This window comes from Gigantopelta aegis, chromosome 12 (genome assembly GCF_016097555.1).
Source record: "Gigantopelta aegis isolate Gae_Host chromosome 12, Gae_host_genome, whole genome shotgun sequence".
Lineage (NCBI taxonomy): Eukaryota > Metazoa > Mollusca > Gastropoda > Neomphalida > Peltospiridae > Gigantopelta > Gigantopelta aegis.
The window spans coordinates 24,816,293-24,835,233 of record NC_054710.1 but is presented as its reverse complement, the minus strand read 5'-3'; the positions used below and the strand labels follow the sequence as shown (position 1 = coordinate 24,835,233).

Sequence of the window (18,941 nt, the reverse complement as noted above, 5' to 3'; positions counted from 1 at the left end):
CGACCTTTGTCCAGTCATGGTGCACTGGTTGGAACGAGAAAGAAATCAGGTAAATGGATCCACCGAGATAGTTCGATCCTGGAACGCAATCACCTCAAACGAACACTCAACCAACTGAGTTAAATTCCGTCCCCGGCGATAGAAATGTATTAACATAATTTTATTTATTTAACTCTAAGGTAAATACTTTCAAATAACTATCACCGAAGGTATGTGTCTCCCCCGACTTTTACACCACACAGTTGACTAATAGCAGGTCATATTGTAAAGACCTAATCTCGTTCGCAGCGTAAACAGAAAGTACACACAGTGAGCTGGTTTTCCTGGAAACGCAAACACGATACAAGAAAGTAGTTCAGAGTCCAGGCAGACATTTTGAAGGTGAATCACTCGAAAGTAAGTTCAGATTTTAATATGTGATCGGGTATCTATGTATGTATGTATGTGTGTATGTATGTATGTATGTATTGATGTATGAATATCTATATATTGTATGTATGTCGAGGTTGACTATTACATACATAGACATTAACACACTGGCGCAGGGGATAATTAAATCCTTTCTGGCCTCAAAAATTGTCCCATGCCGTTGCTGGGACTCGAACCTGTGGCACCGATTCGCCCGCAAATTGCAAGACTAACCACGATACACTCTGAGCTATCGAAGCTTCCATATAAAGGAAGCTTCTTTAACTCAACCATATGCATGGGGCCTACAATCTACGCGGTCGATCCCGCTTACGTGCATGAAACAGTGGGCAGACCTGGCACTGGCTAGTATGTATTGATGTATGAATATCTATATATTGTATGTATTATATGTATGTATGTATGTATGTATGTATATATGTGTGTATGTATGTATGTTAGCCCGAGTACTCTGCTGTTCGAGAGCTAGACGGACATTAGCTCCAGTCACGTCTAGCCCTTCCCTTATTGATATGCTTTGATATGGTGACTCAACCTTGACGGTGTAGATCAATCACATGTCCGTCTAGCTATCGCACCGCAGAGTACTGATACTAGGGATAATACGTACAACGAACTGCATATATGCATGTATGTATGTATGTATGTAAGTGTATGTATGTATGTGTGTGTGTATATGTGTATGTGTGTGTATTCATGTATGTTTGTGTGCGTGAGTGCGTGTGTGCTAGTCGGGGGGGGGGGGGGGGGGGGGACGTAGAAAGTGTGGTTCTTTCTACGTCCGGATATTTTTACATAAACTATATATAGCCTGTATTCAAAACTTGTTTCTCAACCGAAATAGTGCAACAAACGTACTCACAAAATCCCGGTGGCATCATAAATCTCCAACGACAGCCTTAAGAATCACCCCCGCCATGTTAAATTTGGTAAGTAGAGGGAAGAAACTCGCCGTGCACGTCAAGAAAAGTATTGACTTAATATGCCTCGTGCACTAGGTGCGTGCGTGCGCGTGTATGTGCGTGCGGGTGTGTGTACGTTAAAGGCCTCCGGTTCAAGTCACAAGACATCTGATTTGTTCCTGAACGACATATCGAGGATTGTCCAGTTGAATATATTTCAAAATGTTCTTCTACAATCGGTAATGTGATTAGCGAGGGGGTGTTGACTTCGTGCCAAATATCATATATACATGTATGTGACAAACTGCTCTAATTCGACGTTGTTGCTTTTAGCTGGGGGGGGGGGGGGGGGGGGGGGGGGTCTACATATTTCTGTTTATCCAGCAGTCACTGTATACATTGGCAAGATATGGTGACTAGATAAATCTCCATATTTTCGATCACTGACCAAAACTATAGGTCACGTGACATAAGCCCGACTCGACTCGAGTATTTCAGAGTAGATTTTCAATAAACATACTCTTTAAATCATTTGTTGAAGTAGAGTAAATACAAATAACTTTTAGTTTTGCGATAACAATATAAAACTTGTATATAGAGGATACTCCCCGGGTGTCTTGTGATATCATAATTTGTCAGCACGCGTCGATAAAAGTATGAAATCCGAGGCTTGCCTGACAATTATTTTTTTTGTTTTTTATCATCCATTATCATGCTTTGCGACATTGTAAACAATTGTGGGTTGAATGTCACTTTATTTGGCATCGGTAGACTCGTTAGCTAGTAGAACGACAGTCGTGTGACGTCGCTAATGGTAGGTTTAATAGCGAGGACTGAAACATACAGAGTGACGTAACAGAAGAAGCCATATCTCCTAAGGAGACTATCAAAGGAGATATCGCAAATTTTAGTGCTAGCGATACCTTCTACAAAAGTCTTTAATGGATGATAAATGTATTTATGAATTGGAGTTTAGAAATGTCTTTTTAATTTGACAGAATGTAGCTAGCTTCTTACAAATAATGACGGCATGTTACTCATATATCTTGTATGACGTCATACTGCAAAAAGCCTTGCTAGGTTGAAAATATTTGATTTGTGTACACAAAACGGGAATAAATAATGTTTTTCCGAATGTTCCTGTAGGATTAAAGAGACTCGCTGCATTCGACATTTTAACCTACGCAGGATAAAGCCGATATCTTAAGACAGTAACCACTTATTTCCTATTTATATAGACTGCAGGTGACAAACATATAAATGTGACAGAATAAATGTGCCACGTTTTAACAGCAGCTTAAATTAAAATATAGAGATGGCCTGATAAATGTGCCACGTTTTTAACCACAGCTCAAATCAAAATATAGAGGCGACTTAACAAATGTACCACGTTCTAACTACAGTGTCTTAATAAGTGCACTATGATCTTAACCACAGTTTAAATCAAAATTTAGAGGCGACCTGATAAATGCACCACTTTTTTAGCCACAGATTAAGTCAAACTATAGAGGTGATTTAATAAGTGTACCACGTTTTAACCACAGTTTACATCAAAATATAGAGGTGATTTAATAAGTGTACCACGTTTTAACCACAGTTTACATCAAAATATAGAGGTGATTTAATAAGTGTACCACGTTTTAACCACAGTTTACATTAAAATATAGAGGTGACCTGATAAATGTGCCATGTTTTAACCACAGTATATATTAAAATATAGAGGTGACTTAATAAGTGTACCACGTTTTAACCACAGTTTACATCAAAATATAGAGGTGACCTGATAAATGTGCCATGATTTAACCACAGTTTACATTAAAATATAGAGGTGACTTAATAAGTGTACCACGTTTTAACCAGAGTTTACATCAAAATATAGAGGTAACCACAGTTTAAATAAACATATACGCATGGACTCTGAACAGTCGAACGTCCAAGCTAAATAATCATGCAGCAGAGGCTAAGAAAGAGCCATAGTTGTTTTAGTAACCGGAACTATAACACTTGTCACTTCGGCTGAAATTAATATCTGCAGTTCCTGAACATATAAGATGATATTTTCTAAAGTTGGTGCGAACAAGATGGCGGCCGCTTTTTCAAATTGGCCGCCAGTTCATCACCAAAACTGTATATATTCAGATCTACAGCACTTGAAGTGTAATCTTGGTGTCAAAACTGATGTTTACGGGCTAAACGAGTTCATTAAAACTGTTTCTAATATTTTCATATATTGGACTGACTAAAGGCTGAATAAATAGACAGTTATTTTGGTATGAAAATCTAAAAAATATTTGTAAAATATGACAAATTTCATGATCACCTTTCTAAGTGTTGTAATTCTAACGATATACAATTTTATTGATGAACTTGTTCGCACCAACTTTAGAAAATGTTATATTTTCATGAACTCTGCACCCCAGAAATTAATTTCCACCATAGTGACAAATGTTACACTTCCGGTCCATGTACACTTTACGTTTGATGTCTCTTCTGCCGGACTGAAAATATCTTATCTAGAGACCGAACGATGATTTACAATATGGTGATTGTATGTTGCGATGAATCTCAATCATTTATTTCATTAATATTACTAGTGCCCGGGTGCGAGTGCAGACGTGGTGCGTACGTGCGTGTGTGCGAGTGCGCGCGCGTCTGTGTGTGTGTGTGTGTGTGAGCGTGTGTGTGTGTGTGTTTGTGTGTGTGGCGGGGGGGGGGGGGGTCTAGAATGAGGCAAGCAACGTTTTTCGAGTGGAATGGGAGAGTCGGGTCATGTTTTCCCGATAATTATATTTTAAAACGTTCTCTTCATACAGGGGGAGGGGTCGACCTATAAACACCTCGCCACACGTCTTTTGTCTGCACATGTGCGTCTGTGTGTGTGTGTCTGTGTGTGCGTGCGTGCGTGTGCGTGTGCGTTTATGTGTGTACGTTTGTGTGTGTGTGTGGGGGGGGGGGGGGTGTCAGACGCGTGTGCAGGAACTTTTGTAGGCTGTTCTAGAGTAGAGCAAGCGAACAAGTTTCGTGTGTGTGTTTGTGGGAGGGGGTACCGGTCATAGTCCCCCAGAAAAAGTTCGCTTGAAGAAGAATCGGGAGCGAGGGATTCGGGTGTGTTTTGTTTGTTTGTTTGTTTGTTGTTGTTTTTTTTAATTTGGGCGAAAGCGAGGTTGCACCACTACAAATATTGGAGTCTGTAAGCTTATGCATGCGAGTGTAACAGAGATTGTAACGAATATTTAAACGAAATTGAATCACATTCTTTTATTTTTTTTCTTTCTTTCTCAGTAAAAATGGCAACCAAAGAATCCGAATCTGTCCAATCTGGATATGTTGACAACTGGCAGAAAGGAAAGTCAGTCATAGAGAGTCTCGGATATTCACTGGAGGAAAAGATCTTGTGCGACGTCACCTTCATAGTGGGAGAAAACCGAAAACGTATACAGGCTCACAGGTTGATACTCAGTCTGCGTAGCTGTGTCTTCATGGCGATGCTGACCGGACCTCTGTCGGAGCAGGATGACATTGAAATCCCGGATATCGATTCTGATATTTTTGATCAACTTTTAAGGTAAGGAAAACATCTTTATAAGACATATACATATTTAAAAATAATAACAATATTATTAATATTAATAATAAGAACTAATAATAATTTAAAAAACAAAACAAACATTGCACAGGTGTTGTGCATCATAAGTTCGCATCCTTTCGTGAACCAATTCCTTACTAGTTCCAACTTGTGCTTCGCTTCTGATATCTAAGTCACTACGATTTCCTGTGGAGTTGTACGATTGTATTAGGGTTATTACGGTTGTGTGAGGAGTAGGCCTACCTATGACCGGTAGCACGGCAAGTCGCATCATGTTCATATTGTCATATTGTTTTTCGGTATCTATGGTAATCCTACAATAATAATTATTTCACATGTGGTTGACGTAATCAGGATTGACGGACATTTAATCCTAGGACAAGATAATTGTCGACAAAAACATGACGTACATATTATTGCATCATTCAGGTCATATTATTTACGCAGAATGTTTCTTTTATATGTTGCCGTTGAACTCATGAGCCCATAAACATTGGTGAAAGGCATATTTATTGTAAAAAAATATTTATATTTAAGACAAGTGGAGGTTTTGGTTTTTGTTGTTCATACACACACACACACACACACACACACACACACACACACACACACACGTATTAAACAATTTAGAATGTTTATAATGAGCTGATGTCATACTAAACCAGTTTCTAATAACATGGATAATTACATGACATATTCTCATGAATTGCGGAGTGAAAAAATAAACTAAATATTTATTCAAATCCATATTTATGACACACCGGTGTAAGACATTCGTCATGTCATAACACTCACTCAGTATCTAACTAGTGTAATATTGGCGTGACCTAAATCACTTGCTGATCTAATTCTTTCAAAAAATAACGTGTAGTAGTATTCGACATCTGCTTACTTCTGCGTTGCCGCTTCTTTGCAGTTGGTTTGTAATAAATGAAATACTAAATTAGCTTGGCTGTCATACCATTGTTATGAAACTCATGAAAAATGTTGGTATGTGAATCGCTTTCGCTCGTCAAATACCAAAACTATTCACTCATTTCATTAAAAAAAATGGAATGACAGGCAAGCTTGTTTTGTATTCTATACTTATATAGCCTTTTAACTCTAGGGAACGCATATTCTGGCCCAATGAGTTTCAAAGTTTGGGGTAGGGGTGCCCTCTGTCCATTCTCCTCCTACTTCCGGACACCTATGACACGGTCTTTATTTTAAGACATTCTTTTTTTTTTTGCATTTACGATTGTTTGGCACCCAATAGCTGATGGGTTTTTTTTTTTTTTTTTTTTTTTTTTTTTTTGTGCTGTGGTATCGTTGAATATCTATTCTATTCTATTATATTGAACTATTTTTAAGATAATCAAGAGTATAATGTTTTATGATAGTATTTCGGGCAACAAATATATAGCCAGTATATTAATTAGCATTCAATATAGAAATAGGAAACAATTAATAAACATACGGTTTAGCTTTTTCATATAATGTATCGAATATTTAAACGTTGATAACAAGGGACAATATTTCAAAGTTTAGGTACCCGAAAGTCTGTTCACGTGAGTTTTACTCAAGCAACCGATTGTTCGGTGATGTGAATATAGTTCTAGTAACCGATGGGTTAGACCGACCTAATTGTAAAACACCTGAACTACGGTTCTATGCTACATTGACGGTTCAAATGTATTAAAACAATAAACTGGTTTTAAATTTTACTTCTGATAGGGTGTTTTTAATTTTAGAAATCAATTGTTCACGTGATATTAAAGTTGCATAACCGACACGCGAACAGAACAACGGTTCTCGTGAAATAATGTGCCCTGTGATAACATTTCCGAGAAAATTCCAAATAACGTAATTGTAAATTATCCTCACTATGTATGATGTTATAACATGCATGTTAACAAAAGGGAACTATATGCTTCGTCTCCGTCCATTTGTCTGTCTTTCTTTATGTTCGTCCATCCGTCTGTCAAGTTTTTAAATATTTGTTTTTAATTCCCCGCGTTATGACATCGATTTTTGCCCTGCTTTTCTTGCTATGACGTAAAACCTTATTTGGAGCCAAAAAGTCATCGCACATGAATTAGGACGTGCTTAGACCATTAGCTATCTTTAATTTATCTCTAAAAAAAAGTACCAATACAAAGCCCTGAAGGGGCATCTTGTCCATTGAGGATGAACCAAGGCAGATGAGGAGGACGTAAAACAAACTAACTATACTCACCTTTTCTGTTTATTGATTTATTTATTTTATTTTATTTTATTTTATTTTAATTTTATTATTTATTTATTTATTTTTATTATTATTATTTATTTATTATTATTATTATTTTTTTTTTTTTTTTTTTTTGGGGGGGGGGGGGGGGAATCAACTAGAAATGGGGTCAACGTTTCTGCTGGTGGACATTTAGTCCCAGAGTACGTCATCAACCTCGTGGCAATTTAAAAATACGATTTTTATGTCAACTACGGATGTGTGAAAATATTTTATTTTTTTTACAAACCACATACAAATTGCATTTAAAAAAACACACACCATGCAATGGTCTATTTGTTACATACATCTTTCCCAATGTTTCGATTTTTGTAATATTTTTCGATTATCGTATCGAAAACACGTAACTCTATGATATATGTGTTCTGATTGAACGTTTGCGTGTGTGTGAAGACTTTCCCATGCTCCTATACCACTAAGGCTTCGAGCATGTCCACCCCGGGTTCGGTCTCTGGAGGCCAGGGGCCCAATCCGGGACAGAAATTACTTAGGACAATTTTGAAATTAAACCAATGGGGAATACGGATATTATATAAGTAGTTTTTATTTGCGCAATTCCAAAAATAATAATTAATATCAAATATATATTCCATTTAATTTAAAACTTTGTCGCAAATTTAGAACGAGCATTTCAAAAATACAAATAGTACAGAAACTCTTTATTTTAGCCCTATTATTATTTAGTAGGAGGTTCATTAAAGGAGGTTAAGCAGCCGCCACAGAATCCCATTTCCCTCTATCTCAATAAAGTTAAAAACACGTATAAAATAAATTAAAACAAATTAAAAGAGCACGCTTGTAAACCTATCAATTTTAAAACATAAACACCCAATAAAAATTAAAAGCAGTTCATACAATATATTTGGTCGGCGAGGAGGGGGCTGTTACTGCCAGATAGCAACCCCATCATCAACCCGAAGTAAAAAAAAAAAAAAAAAAATTCATTCAAACACTCACACCACAATATAAATTAATTTAAAAATTAAAATACAATATACTATTTATATACAATATAATTAAAATAATTTTAAAAGCGGTACATTACATTAAAATTAAAAATTCAGCAAGCCAGGCGCGACATTGCAGACGGAAGGGGCGAAAGACCGGACAGTAGGGGCGCAGGTAACATCCTTCCAATCCCAGAAGGGGTGAGGAGCAAACAATAATGAGTGCTATTACCCAGCCCACCAACAGTGATTATTTATTGTGGGTCCCATAAAAGGAACGGGCCTGCCACATTTGCACCAATCTAACAATGCCTAGGCTATGGCAGGAACCGCCCCCAGGAGAACCCTATAATATTATATATTTATTTTAGATTGATATACAAAAGCAACCAACAACCTGTCTATTGTATTTTTATATTCTTTAGGTGGATTTAATAAATTATAAGCATTAAACTCTAATTTAATTTTAATAAAATAATTAACCAGTTTCAGTCTAATTTTGTCATGTTTAGTACATTTTATCAAAAAATGATTAACATCTTCGATTGTATGACATACTAAACAGTTGGGTGACTTAACTTTTTAAATTTTAAATCTAACATCATTTAAAGCCGAAGAGACACCCATTCTAAGTCTTGCAATAATTCTAGTTACCTTAACATTAAAAGAAACTGGCCCAGGAGTGGTCACTTTTGGTTTAATGTAGGCATGCCACACCCTGGCTCTGTGGTTCCATTCGGTTTGCCACAGAGCCACCAGGTGTGGCTCAGCTATGGAATTTATTTCGTTAACATTATGTTCTACTGAAAGGCCGACTGCCGGTTCCAGCAAACTCTTTTTAGCGTTGGCATCGGCTGCTTCCTTACCAGATATTCCAATATGAGCCGGAACCCATTCCATAACGACTTGGATACCCAGAGCAGCAATATTAAAATATATTTTATAAATTTTATTTATAATTTCCGATCTGATACTATGGGCTCCATTGATTGCTTGCAGGGCACTAAGACTGTCAGAGAAGATGACATATCTATTGGGGCTATTATTAACATGATATCTTTCAATCCATTTCAGGGAATACAGTATGGCCATTAATTCTGATGTATAAACTGAGATGTTATCCGATAGTCTAGCCCTAATGGCTATCGGTTTCCTTAAATATTTAAAATTATTAATAACAAAGGTCATTCCTGTTTTACCAGTGGTTGGGTCTTTCGACCCGTCTGTATAGACCTGAGTCACATCCGGGTAGATTTCTCCAACCACTGCTTGAAATATAATATTTTTAAAATTAGGATTATTAGTTTTAATAATTTCTTCCCTGATATGGTAATGCACTTTTGGGACATTGGTCACCCACGGCAGATCCACCGATGTCTCTATTCTGCTTAGCGGAAGGCCAACAATCCCAAAGTCATTTGCAAACTTATTTAAATATGAAACAATAGATATGTCCCTATCTCTGTTTTGAACGTTTGCCAAAAATGTACTTTGTAATGGACGTCTTAAAAGAAATAGAATAACACATATTTAATGATACTGCTGTGAAAACATATCTGACAAAGCGATCGTCCAAACCCAACGAAAACAAAACATGAATCGAACTCAAAGTTAAGGTTTAACTTACACTCAACGACAGGACATTGTGTCTCCACTATTTGGCTTTGTATTCAACCAGTTTTACATATTTTACAGTCATTGCTCTCCATAGCCTTTTTTTGTTTTTAATATGTACAATAATTGTTTAAATTTTTTTTTTTATATATTTCAAATACGACCAGGTGTATTTATAATCATAAAACTAAAAAAAACAAAAACAAACAAACAAAAAAAAAAAAACGATAAAGCGACACTGACTTATAAATAGTTCGTAATTAGTTACAAGGATAATAATTGAATTGTGAACTTGTTCACAAAATATGTATATGCTTTTTGTATTTTCACTGTGACTTACATTCAGAGAAAATATGACTTTTCATCGAATATCACCTTTATGGTTTTTATAGATCTATATATTTCATAGCAATGCATATAACAAATATTCCTAACTACCGGTTAAGGACCGGCCTCGGTGGTACTGCAGCTAAAACATCAGACGAAAGGCTGGTGTGTACTGGGTTCGCAGCCTGTTGCCGGCTCCCACCCAGAGCGATATTCAACGACTCAGTGGATAGGTGTAAGACCACTACACCTTCTTCTTTCTCAGTGAAAACGCAGACAGACCAGATACCTGAACAGTGTGCCCAGGACAGCGTGCTTGAACCTTAATTGGATATAAGCACGAAACTAAGTTGATATGAAATGAAATAAAACGGTTAAGGTGATTCTGTTTGTAGAAGCCATTTTGGCCGAGTGGACTATCAAATGACATGCGAATCGGTACAGTAGTTTTAAAACCTGTCAACGACAACTGGTGTTTTTATATATTGCCTTTCTAGGATAGTAATCAAGCTTCTGTTTCATATCATGTTTATGTCTGACGTGAAAAAACCCAGTTGTCACAGCTTGTGACAATGAAAATTATTTCATGAGGGACACACACATGATAGGAAATGGTAGCGAGTCTAATATCATATTTATTACCCGAAATTGCTCTTAATTTATATCACTCTACTCGTTTAATTGTTGAGTGACGTCAAAATGTTACGTCCCACTTGGCGTTGTACTTGGACATATCACTTTGATAAGTTCCAAGATATTTTAACCATATCGGTCATAATTAAAATAATGTGTTGTCTTTATTTTTAGGTTCTTGTACACAGACGTCATATCCATTGATGGTAGAAATGTGATCACTTTGCTGTATGCCTCTAAAAAGTACGACATTGTTGATATAGAAAACAAATGCCTGACGTATATTGAGTCGTCTATGTCGCCACATGGAGTCTGTTTTGTGATGGAACAGGCGCACTTGTATAATGAACAAGACTTGGTGCAGAAAGCTCTAGCGTATATTTGGCAAAATGGCGATGCAGTTTTAAAATCTGATACTTTCTGTGAACTTTGTCATGACTGTTTTGTGAAAGTCATAGAAGCTGATCAACTAAAAGCCAGCGAGGAGTCTGTTTTTGAAGCTTCCATCGCCTGGAGTGAGGCAGAATGCAGACGACAAGGAAGGGATGTAACTCCAGAAAACAGACGTAGCATTCTTGGTGATAGTATGCATCTCATTCGGTGTTCTAAAATAAACCCAACATACTTTGTGAAGAAAGTATCGCTGTCACGTTTGTTGACGGAAGATGAAGAAAATAAGATCTACAGATCCTTCATCATTCGAAACCAAGATGTTTCACCATTTAAATCAAAACACAGACTCGGTACAAACAAAACGACCATTCCAATTAACCGATTTGATAAAACATGCTATGTCAAAAAGTATTGGCATGCCCTTAGCGGTTACAAGGGAATAATGTTTTGTTTGAACGCTAATGCAGAACTACAAGGATTTCAGTTGTATGGATATTTCAACACTTCCGATCCTTCTGTGAAATATTCTGTCAAAGCTTCTGTTTGTAATGCTTCAACGGATGACGTAATACCTGGTTCAGCAATAGAACAAGAAATTTCGTCCAATAATGTAATCTATGATGTAGACTTTCCCAGCCCCATCCAGCTTATTCAGGACAGAAAATACAATTTGACTGTGAACATTACAGTAGCATTAGCCAGTGAAGATAAATACCTTTTCCAGGGTGCAGAAGGAAAGTCAGTTGTAAGCCACGGATCATTCACGTGTTCGTTCTATGACTATAAGACATGCAAACATATTGAAGGAAAACATCTCACTGATGTTCAAACTGGACAGATACCGGGTTTAAAATTCTTGCTGTAATACTCCAGCTCAAAAGAGTTCAATAAACAAGTTGTTTAATAAGTGTGTATCAGCACAATCTGTTTTCTTAATATCGGGGACAATCTGGTTTCTCCATGCCAGAAACAACATTGTTCCTGAATATCGGACATAAACTGGTTCCTCGATATTAGAAGCAACCTGGTTTCACAGTAACAAAAACAACATTGTTTCTAAGTGTCAGACACAAGCTGGTTCCTCAATATTAGACACATTCTAGATCATCAGTGTTGGACACAATCTGGTTCCTTAACATCAGAAATAACCTGGTTTCTCAGTATCAGAGACAATATTGTTCCTGAATATCAAACAATATTAGAAACTATCTGGTGCATCGGTATGAGACCTCGTTCCAGCCAGTGCTCCAAAACTAGTGTAACAAAGACAGTGGTGTGCACTATCCTGTCTATGGGAAGATGCATACACAATATCCCTTGCTGCCAATGGAAAAAGAGTAACCCATGGAGTGGCGATAGCGGTTTCCCTCCCTCTTTTTCTGTGTGGACGTAACCATATGTCTGACGCCATATAACTGTAAACAAAATGTGTTGAGTGTATCGTTAAATACAACATTTCCATCTTCTTCTTCAGTATCTGGTAATCTGATTCCTTAATATCAGGGATAATCTGCTACCAAAGTATTGGAGACGATATTCCTCCTCAGAATCAGACACAAACTGGTTCCTCAATATCAGAGACAATCTTGTTTTCTGTATCAGAGATAATCTGGTTCCTCAATATCAGAGGCAATCTTGTGTGTCGGTATCAGAGATAATCTGGTTCCTCAATATCAGAGGCAATCTTTATTGTCGGTATCAGAGATAATCTGGTTCCTCAATATCAGAGGCAATCTTGTTTGTCGGTATCAGAGATAATCTGGTTCCTCAATATCAGAGGCAATCTTGTTTGTCGGTATCAGAGCTAATCTGTTTCCTAAATATCAGAGGCAATCTTGTTTGTCGGTATCAGAGCTAATCTGTTTCCTCAATATCAGAGGCAATATTGTTTGTCGGTATCAGGGATAATCTGGTTCCTCAATATCAGAGTCAATCTTGTTTGTCGGTATCAAGGATAATCTGGTTACTCAATATCAGAGTCAATCTTGTTTTTTGATATCAGGGATTATCTGGTTCCTCAATATCAGAGTCAATCGTGTTTGTCGGTATCAAGGATAATCTGGGCCCTCAATATCAGAGTCAATCTTGTTTGTTGGTATCAGGGATCATCTGGTTCCTCAATATCAGAAACAATATGGTTCCTAGGTAACACAGATACTCTGATTCCTGCGATATCAGAGGCAATTTGGTTCCTCAATATCAAGGAAAATGTTTGTAAATGCTGAAACTGGCATGGCGATGCTTACTGCATGTGTAGTTCTGTCTCTAGATATTCGTTTCCTGCTTAACGATTACTAGTAACAATGCAGGTGAAAATGCTTACCTTAGCTGTTATAGCATTTCGCCTTTCCGTTCACATAAATATGATGTATAGAGTTTCATTGTAATCATTATATATTTTATATATTATATATTTAAATTGAAGCGTACTGTACAAAGACGTTTTGAGTTTTGGTGTTGCCTTAAAACATAATTATGTGATTTTGATGACTTTTGACATTCATTAATTTCAGTACTCTATATATAGAGCAAAATACCAATTCCCGAGTTCACTTCAGATCTAAGTAGACTATAGGTACAAGCGCCGACTTTAACATGTTTGGCATCGGTGGCGCAGTGGTTAAGCCTTCGGACTACAGGCTGGTAGGTACAGGGCTCGCAGTCGGGTACGTTCTCCAACCCAGAGCGAGTTCTTAAGGGCTCAGTGGGTAGGTGTAAGGCCACTACACACTCTTCTCTCTCACTAACCACTAACCACTAATAACTAACCAACTGTCCTGGACAGACAACACAGATAGGTGAGGTATGTGCCCAGGACAGCGTGCTTGAACCTTAACTGGATATAAGCACGAACATAAGTTGAACTGAAATGAATAACATGCTCTCCCGTTGGTCTGGTCTACGGCATATATCAGACATTTTACACATTTTAAAGCTATTTTGTTTATTACATTTGTAGGGCGTGTGTATATGACTTTACATTTATTATTTTTTATTTTTTTATTAATGACTTTTCAATATTTAAGTAGATATACTCAATATTGTTTTAATATGCTTGTGATTCCCAACCAAAATATTACTAGCATTACTACCGAAAAACTCGATCAGGAACGTTCTCAGTTTTAGATTTCAATAATAAATTGTAATTGAAAAAAAAAAACTAAACAAACAAACACACAAAACAAAACAAAACAAGACATTATTTTAAAAACCTGTCTATTATACAATAGGGGCGGGATGTAGCCCAGTGGTAAAGCACTATCTTGATGCGCAATCGTTTTGAGATCCATTGGACTATTTCTCGTTCCAGCCAGTGCATCACAACTGGTATATCAATGGTCGTGGTATGTGTCATCCTGTCTTTGAGATGGTGCATATAAAAGATTCCTTACTACTAAAGGGGAAAATTTAGCACGTTCCCTTCCTAAGACTACATGTCAGATTTACCAATTGTTTGACATCCAATAGCCGATGATTCTTAAATCAATGCACTCTATGTGTGTCGTTAAACAAAACACATTTTTTTTTATTATATATTTACCATATCATTAAGCCTATTATCTATTTTGTTTATTGCATTTGTAGAGCTTGTTTATACGAGTTTAGCTTCAAACGCTTCTATTAATGATTTATATATCAATATTTGAGTCGGTATACAGAATATTATTTCCATATTAAAATATGGATTTAAACACAGAATGCTTATGATTCACAACCAAATTATTATTGGCAGTACTGTCGATAAACTCGATTAGGAACGATTTAGTATAAACCCTGCTTTCAATTTTCAATTTTGATGATAAAGTGTAGTTGACAAAAACAGTATGTCTATAATACAATAGGGGTGGGACGTAGCCCAGTGGTTAACGTGCTCGATTGATGCGCGGTTTGTGTAGGATTTATCCCCGTCGCAACTGACCGTGGTATGTGCTATCCTATTTGAGTGTTGGTGCATATAAAAGATTCCTTGCGGCGGGTTTTCTCTCTAAGACAATAACTCAAAATTACCAAATGTTTGACATCCAATAGCTGATGATTAATAAGTGAATATGTTCTAGTAGTGTCGTTGAAGAAAACAATAATGTTTTAGGATAACGACAGGTTCACAGCTGATAATGCCAAATACACACCGATCTACTTTGTTTATTTGTTTTTGTTCGGGTTTTTCCCTGTTTTTTGTACATTTTGTTTTTTGTTATTTGTTTCTGTGTGTTTGTTGTTTATTCATTTGTTTGTGTCGGATTCTTGTGTTCTTGTTATTTTTGTTTGCTTGTTTTGTTCTGTTTTTTGTTGTTGTTTTTTCTTCTATTTTTTTGTTGTTGTTTTTTTTTTTTTTTTTTAGCTTTTGTTCATTTTTGGGTTGGGGTTTGTTCAACGTTGTTCTTTTTTATTGTTTATTTTATTGTATTTTATTTAGTCTTGGTTGTTATATGTTAGATTTACCATTGTTATATCCAATAGATGATGATTCATAAATCAATGTTGTTTTTTTGTTTGATTTTTTGTTTTTGTTTGCTTTAGCGTTTATTTGTTTTTGTTTTTGTTGGATCTTGTTCTCCAATAGATTTATAAATCAATGTTCACTAGTGGTGTTAAGTAAATATATTAAACATTTACCATATCATTAAGACGTTTATGTATTTTGTTTGTTACAAAGATAGAGATTGTGTATGCGACTTATATATTACAATATGGTGTTGATCACAGATGTTTGTGATTCCCAACCAACATATTATTAGCATTACAATCGATAATCTCGATTAGGACAGTTTGAGAAAACCCCTGCTCTCAGTTTCGATCTGGATAATGAAACACAACACGTCTGTAACACACTAGGACATCGCCCAGTGGTAAAGCGTTCGCTTGATGCGCGGTTGGTTTGAGATCTGTTCCGGTCGGTGGGCCCATTGCATCACGAGAGGTATATGAAAGGCCGTGGTACGTGTTATCCTGTCTGTGTGGTGGTTCATATAAAATACCCCTTGCTACGAATGGAAACAATATAGTGGGTTTCCTCTCTAAAAATAATATGTCAAAATTAGCAAAATGTTAGACATCAAATAGCCGATGATTAATAATTCCAATGTGTTGTAGTGGTATCGTTAAGCACAACGAATTTTAACTTTAACGTTTTTAATACAATGCATGAGACCTATTTAAAAATGTCCGATCCTTTTGATCAAGCTTATACCTACCTGATGCCGAAAGTCGCAAGGTTCGTTTGGCGCTCGAGTTCAGTCGATCACGGTACACACACACACATACTGCATAACATTAAAAAAACCCTATGAAATCCGTAAAGAAAACCTATACGGGAGCGTCCATTTTTGTGATGACAACTTAATACAGGGTCCAATTTCATAAAACACTTAATACAAGGCCCAATTTCAGAAAACACTTAATACAGGGCCCAATTTCACAAAACACTTAATACAGAGCCCAATTTCACAAAACACTTAATACAGGGCCCAATTTCACAAAACATTTAATACAGGGCCCAATTTCACAAAACATTTAATACAGGACCCAATTTCATAAAACACTTAATACAGGGCCCAATTTCATAAAACACTTAATACAGGGCCCAATTTCATAAAACACTTAATACAGGGCCCAATTTCACAAAACACTTAATACAAGGCCCAATTTCATAAAACACTTAATACAGGGCCCAATTTCACAAAACACTTAATACAAGGCCCAATTTCACAAAACACTTAATACAGGGCCCAATTTCACAAAACACTTAATACAGGGCCCAATTTCACAAAACACTTAATACAGGGCCCAATTTCACAAAACACTTAATACAAGGCCCAATTTCACAAAACACTTAATACAGGGCCCAATTTCACAAAACACTTAATACAAGGCCCAATTTCACAAAACACTTAATACAGGGCCCAATTTCACAAAACACTTAATATAAGGCCCAATTTCATAAAACACTTAATACAGGGCCCAATTTCACAAAACACTTAATACAAGGCCCAATTTCATAAAACACTTAATGCAGGGCCCAATTTCACAAAACACTTAATACAGGGCCCAATTTCACAAAACACTTAATACAGGACCCAATTTCACAAAACACTTAATACAAGGCCCAATTTCATAAAACACTTAATGCAGGGCCCAATTTCACAAAACACTTAATACAGGGCCCAATTTCATAAAACACTTAATACAGGGCCCAATTTCACAAAACATTTAATACAGGGCCCAATTTCACAAAACACTTAATACAGAGCCCAATTTCACAAAACACTTAATACAGGGCCCAATTTCACAAAACATTTAATACTGGGCCCAATTTCACAAAACACTTAATACAGGGCCCAATTTCACAAAACATTTAATACAGGGCCCAATTTCATAAAACATTTAATACAGGACCCGATTTCATAAAACATTTAATACAGGACCCAATTTCATAAAACATTTAATACAGGGCACAATTTCATAAAACATTTAATACAGGGCACAATTTCATAAAACACTTAATACAGGGCCCAATTTCATAAAACACTTAATACAGGGCCCAATTTCATAAAACACTTAATACAGGACCCAATTTCATAAAACATTTAATTCAGGGCCCAATTTCACAAAATACTGAATACAGGCCCGATTTAAAAAAAGACTTCATGCAAGGCCCAATTTCATAAAACACTTAATACAGAGCCCAATTTCATAAAACACTTAATACAGGGCCCAATTTCACAAAACATTTAATACAGGGCCCAATTTCACAAAACACTTAATACAGGGCCCAATTTCACAAAACATTTAATACAGGGCCCAATTTCATAAAACACTTAATACAAGGCCCAATTTCATAAAACACTTAATACAGGGCCCAATTTCACAAAACACTTAATACAGGGCCCAATTTCACAAAACACTTAATACAGGGCCCAATTTCACAAAACACTTAATACAGGGCCCAATTTCACAAAACACTTAATACAAGGCCCAATTTCACAAAACACTTAATACAGGGCCCAATTTCACAAAACACTTAATACAAGGCCCAATTTCACAAAACACTTAATACAGGGCCCAATTTCACAAAACACTTAATATAAGGCCCAATTTCATAAAACACTTAATACAGGGCCCAATTTCACAAAACACTTAATATAAGGCCCAATTTCATAAAACACTTAATACAGGGCCCAATTTCACAAAACACTTAATACAAGGCCCAATTTCATAAAACACTTAATGCAGGGCCCAATTTCACAAAACACTTAATACAGGGCCCAATTTCACAAAACACTTAATACAGGACCCAATTTCACAAAACACTTAATACAAGGCCCAATTTCATAAAACACTTAATGCAGGGCCCAATTTCACAAAACACTTAATACAGGGCCCAATTTCATAAAACACTTAATACAGGGCCCAATTTCACAAAACATTTAATACAGGGCCCAATTTCACAAAACACTTAATACAGAGCCCAATTTCACAAAACACTTAATACAGGGCCCAATTTCACAAAACATTTAATACAGGGCACAATTTCATAAAACATTTAATACAGGGCCCAATTTCATAAAACACTTAATACAGGGCCCAATTTCATAAAACACTTAATACAGGGCCCAATTTCATAAAACATTTAATACAGGACCCAATTTCATAAAACATTTAATTCAGGGCCCAATTTCACAAAATACTGAATACAGGCCCGATTTAAAAAAAGACTTCATGCAAGGCCCAATTTCATAAAACACTTAATACAGAGCCCAATTTCATAAAACACTTAATACAGGGCCCAATGTCATAAAACACTTAATACAGGGCCCAATTTCATAAAACACTTAATACAG

The 18,941-nt window shown here is 36.3% G+C and overlaps 2 protein-coding genes across 4 annotated transcripts in view; both read left to right on the top strand.

Annotated features, from left to right (window-relative positions):
• The first annotated feature begins 348 nt into the window (after positions 1-348).
• Positions 349-18,941, top strand: part of LOC121386897 (BTB/POZ domain-containing protein 6-like) — a 104,292-nt gene continuing 85,699 nt past the window's right edge. For all 3 annotated transcript variants that reach the window (XM_041517937.1, XM_041517938.1, XM_041517936.1), the window contains exons 1-2: positions 349-400; positions 4,801-4,802. The gene's annotated coding sequence lies outside the window, so the exon portion shown is untranslated. The remainder of the gene's footprint in view (positions 401-4,800; positions 4,803-18,941) is intronic.
• On the top strand, positions 4,619-11,965 carry LOC121385912 (BTB/POZ domain-containing protein 6-like). The gene is made up of 2 exons (XM_041516703.1): positions 4,619-4,896; positions 10,882-11,965. Exons 1-2 carry the CDS (start codon positions 4,619-4,621, stop codon positions 11,963-11,965), a joined length of 1,362 nt encoding a protein of 453 aa, XP_041372637.1.

Bases quoted from the DNA above. Each gene is read 5' to 3' on its own strand.
- LOC121385912 (XM_041516703.1), top strand. From the start codon at position 4,619: ATGGCAACCAAAGAATCCGAATCTGTCCAATCTGGATATGTTGACAAC. The intron at 4,897-10,881 runs GTAAGGAAAACA...CTTTATTTTTAG, and splicing joins ATTTTTGATCAACTTTTAAG to GTTCTTGTACACAGACGTCA.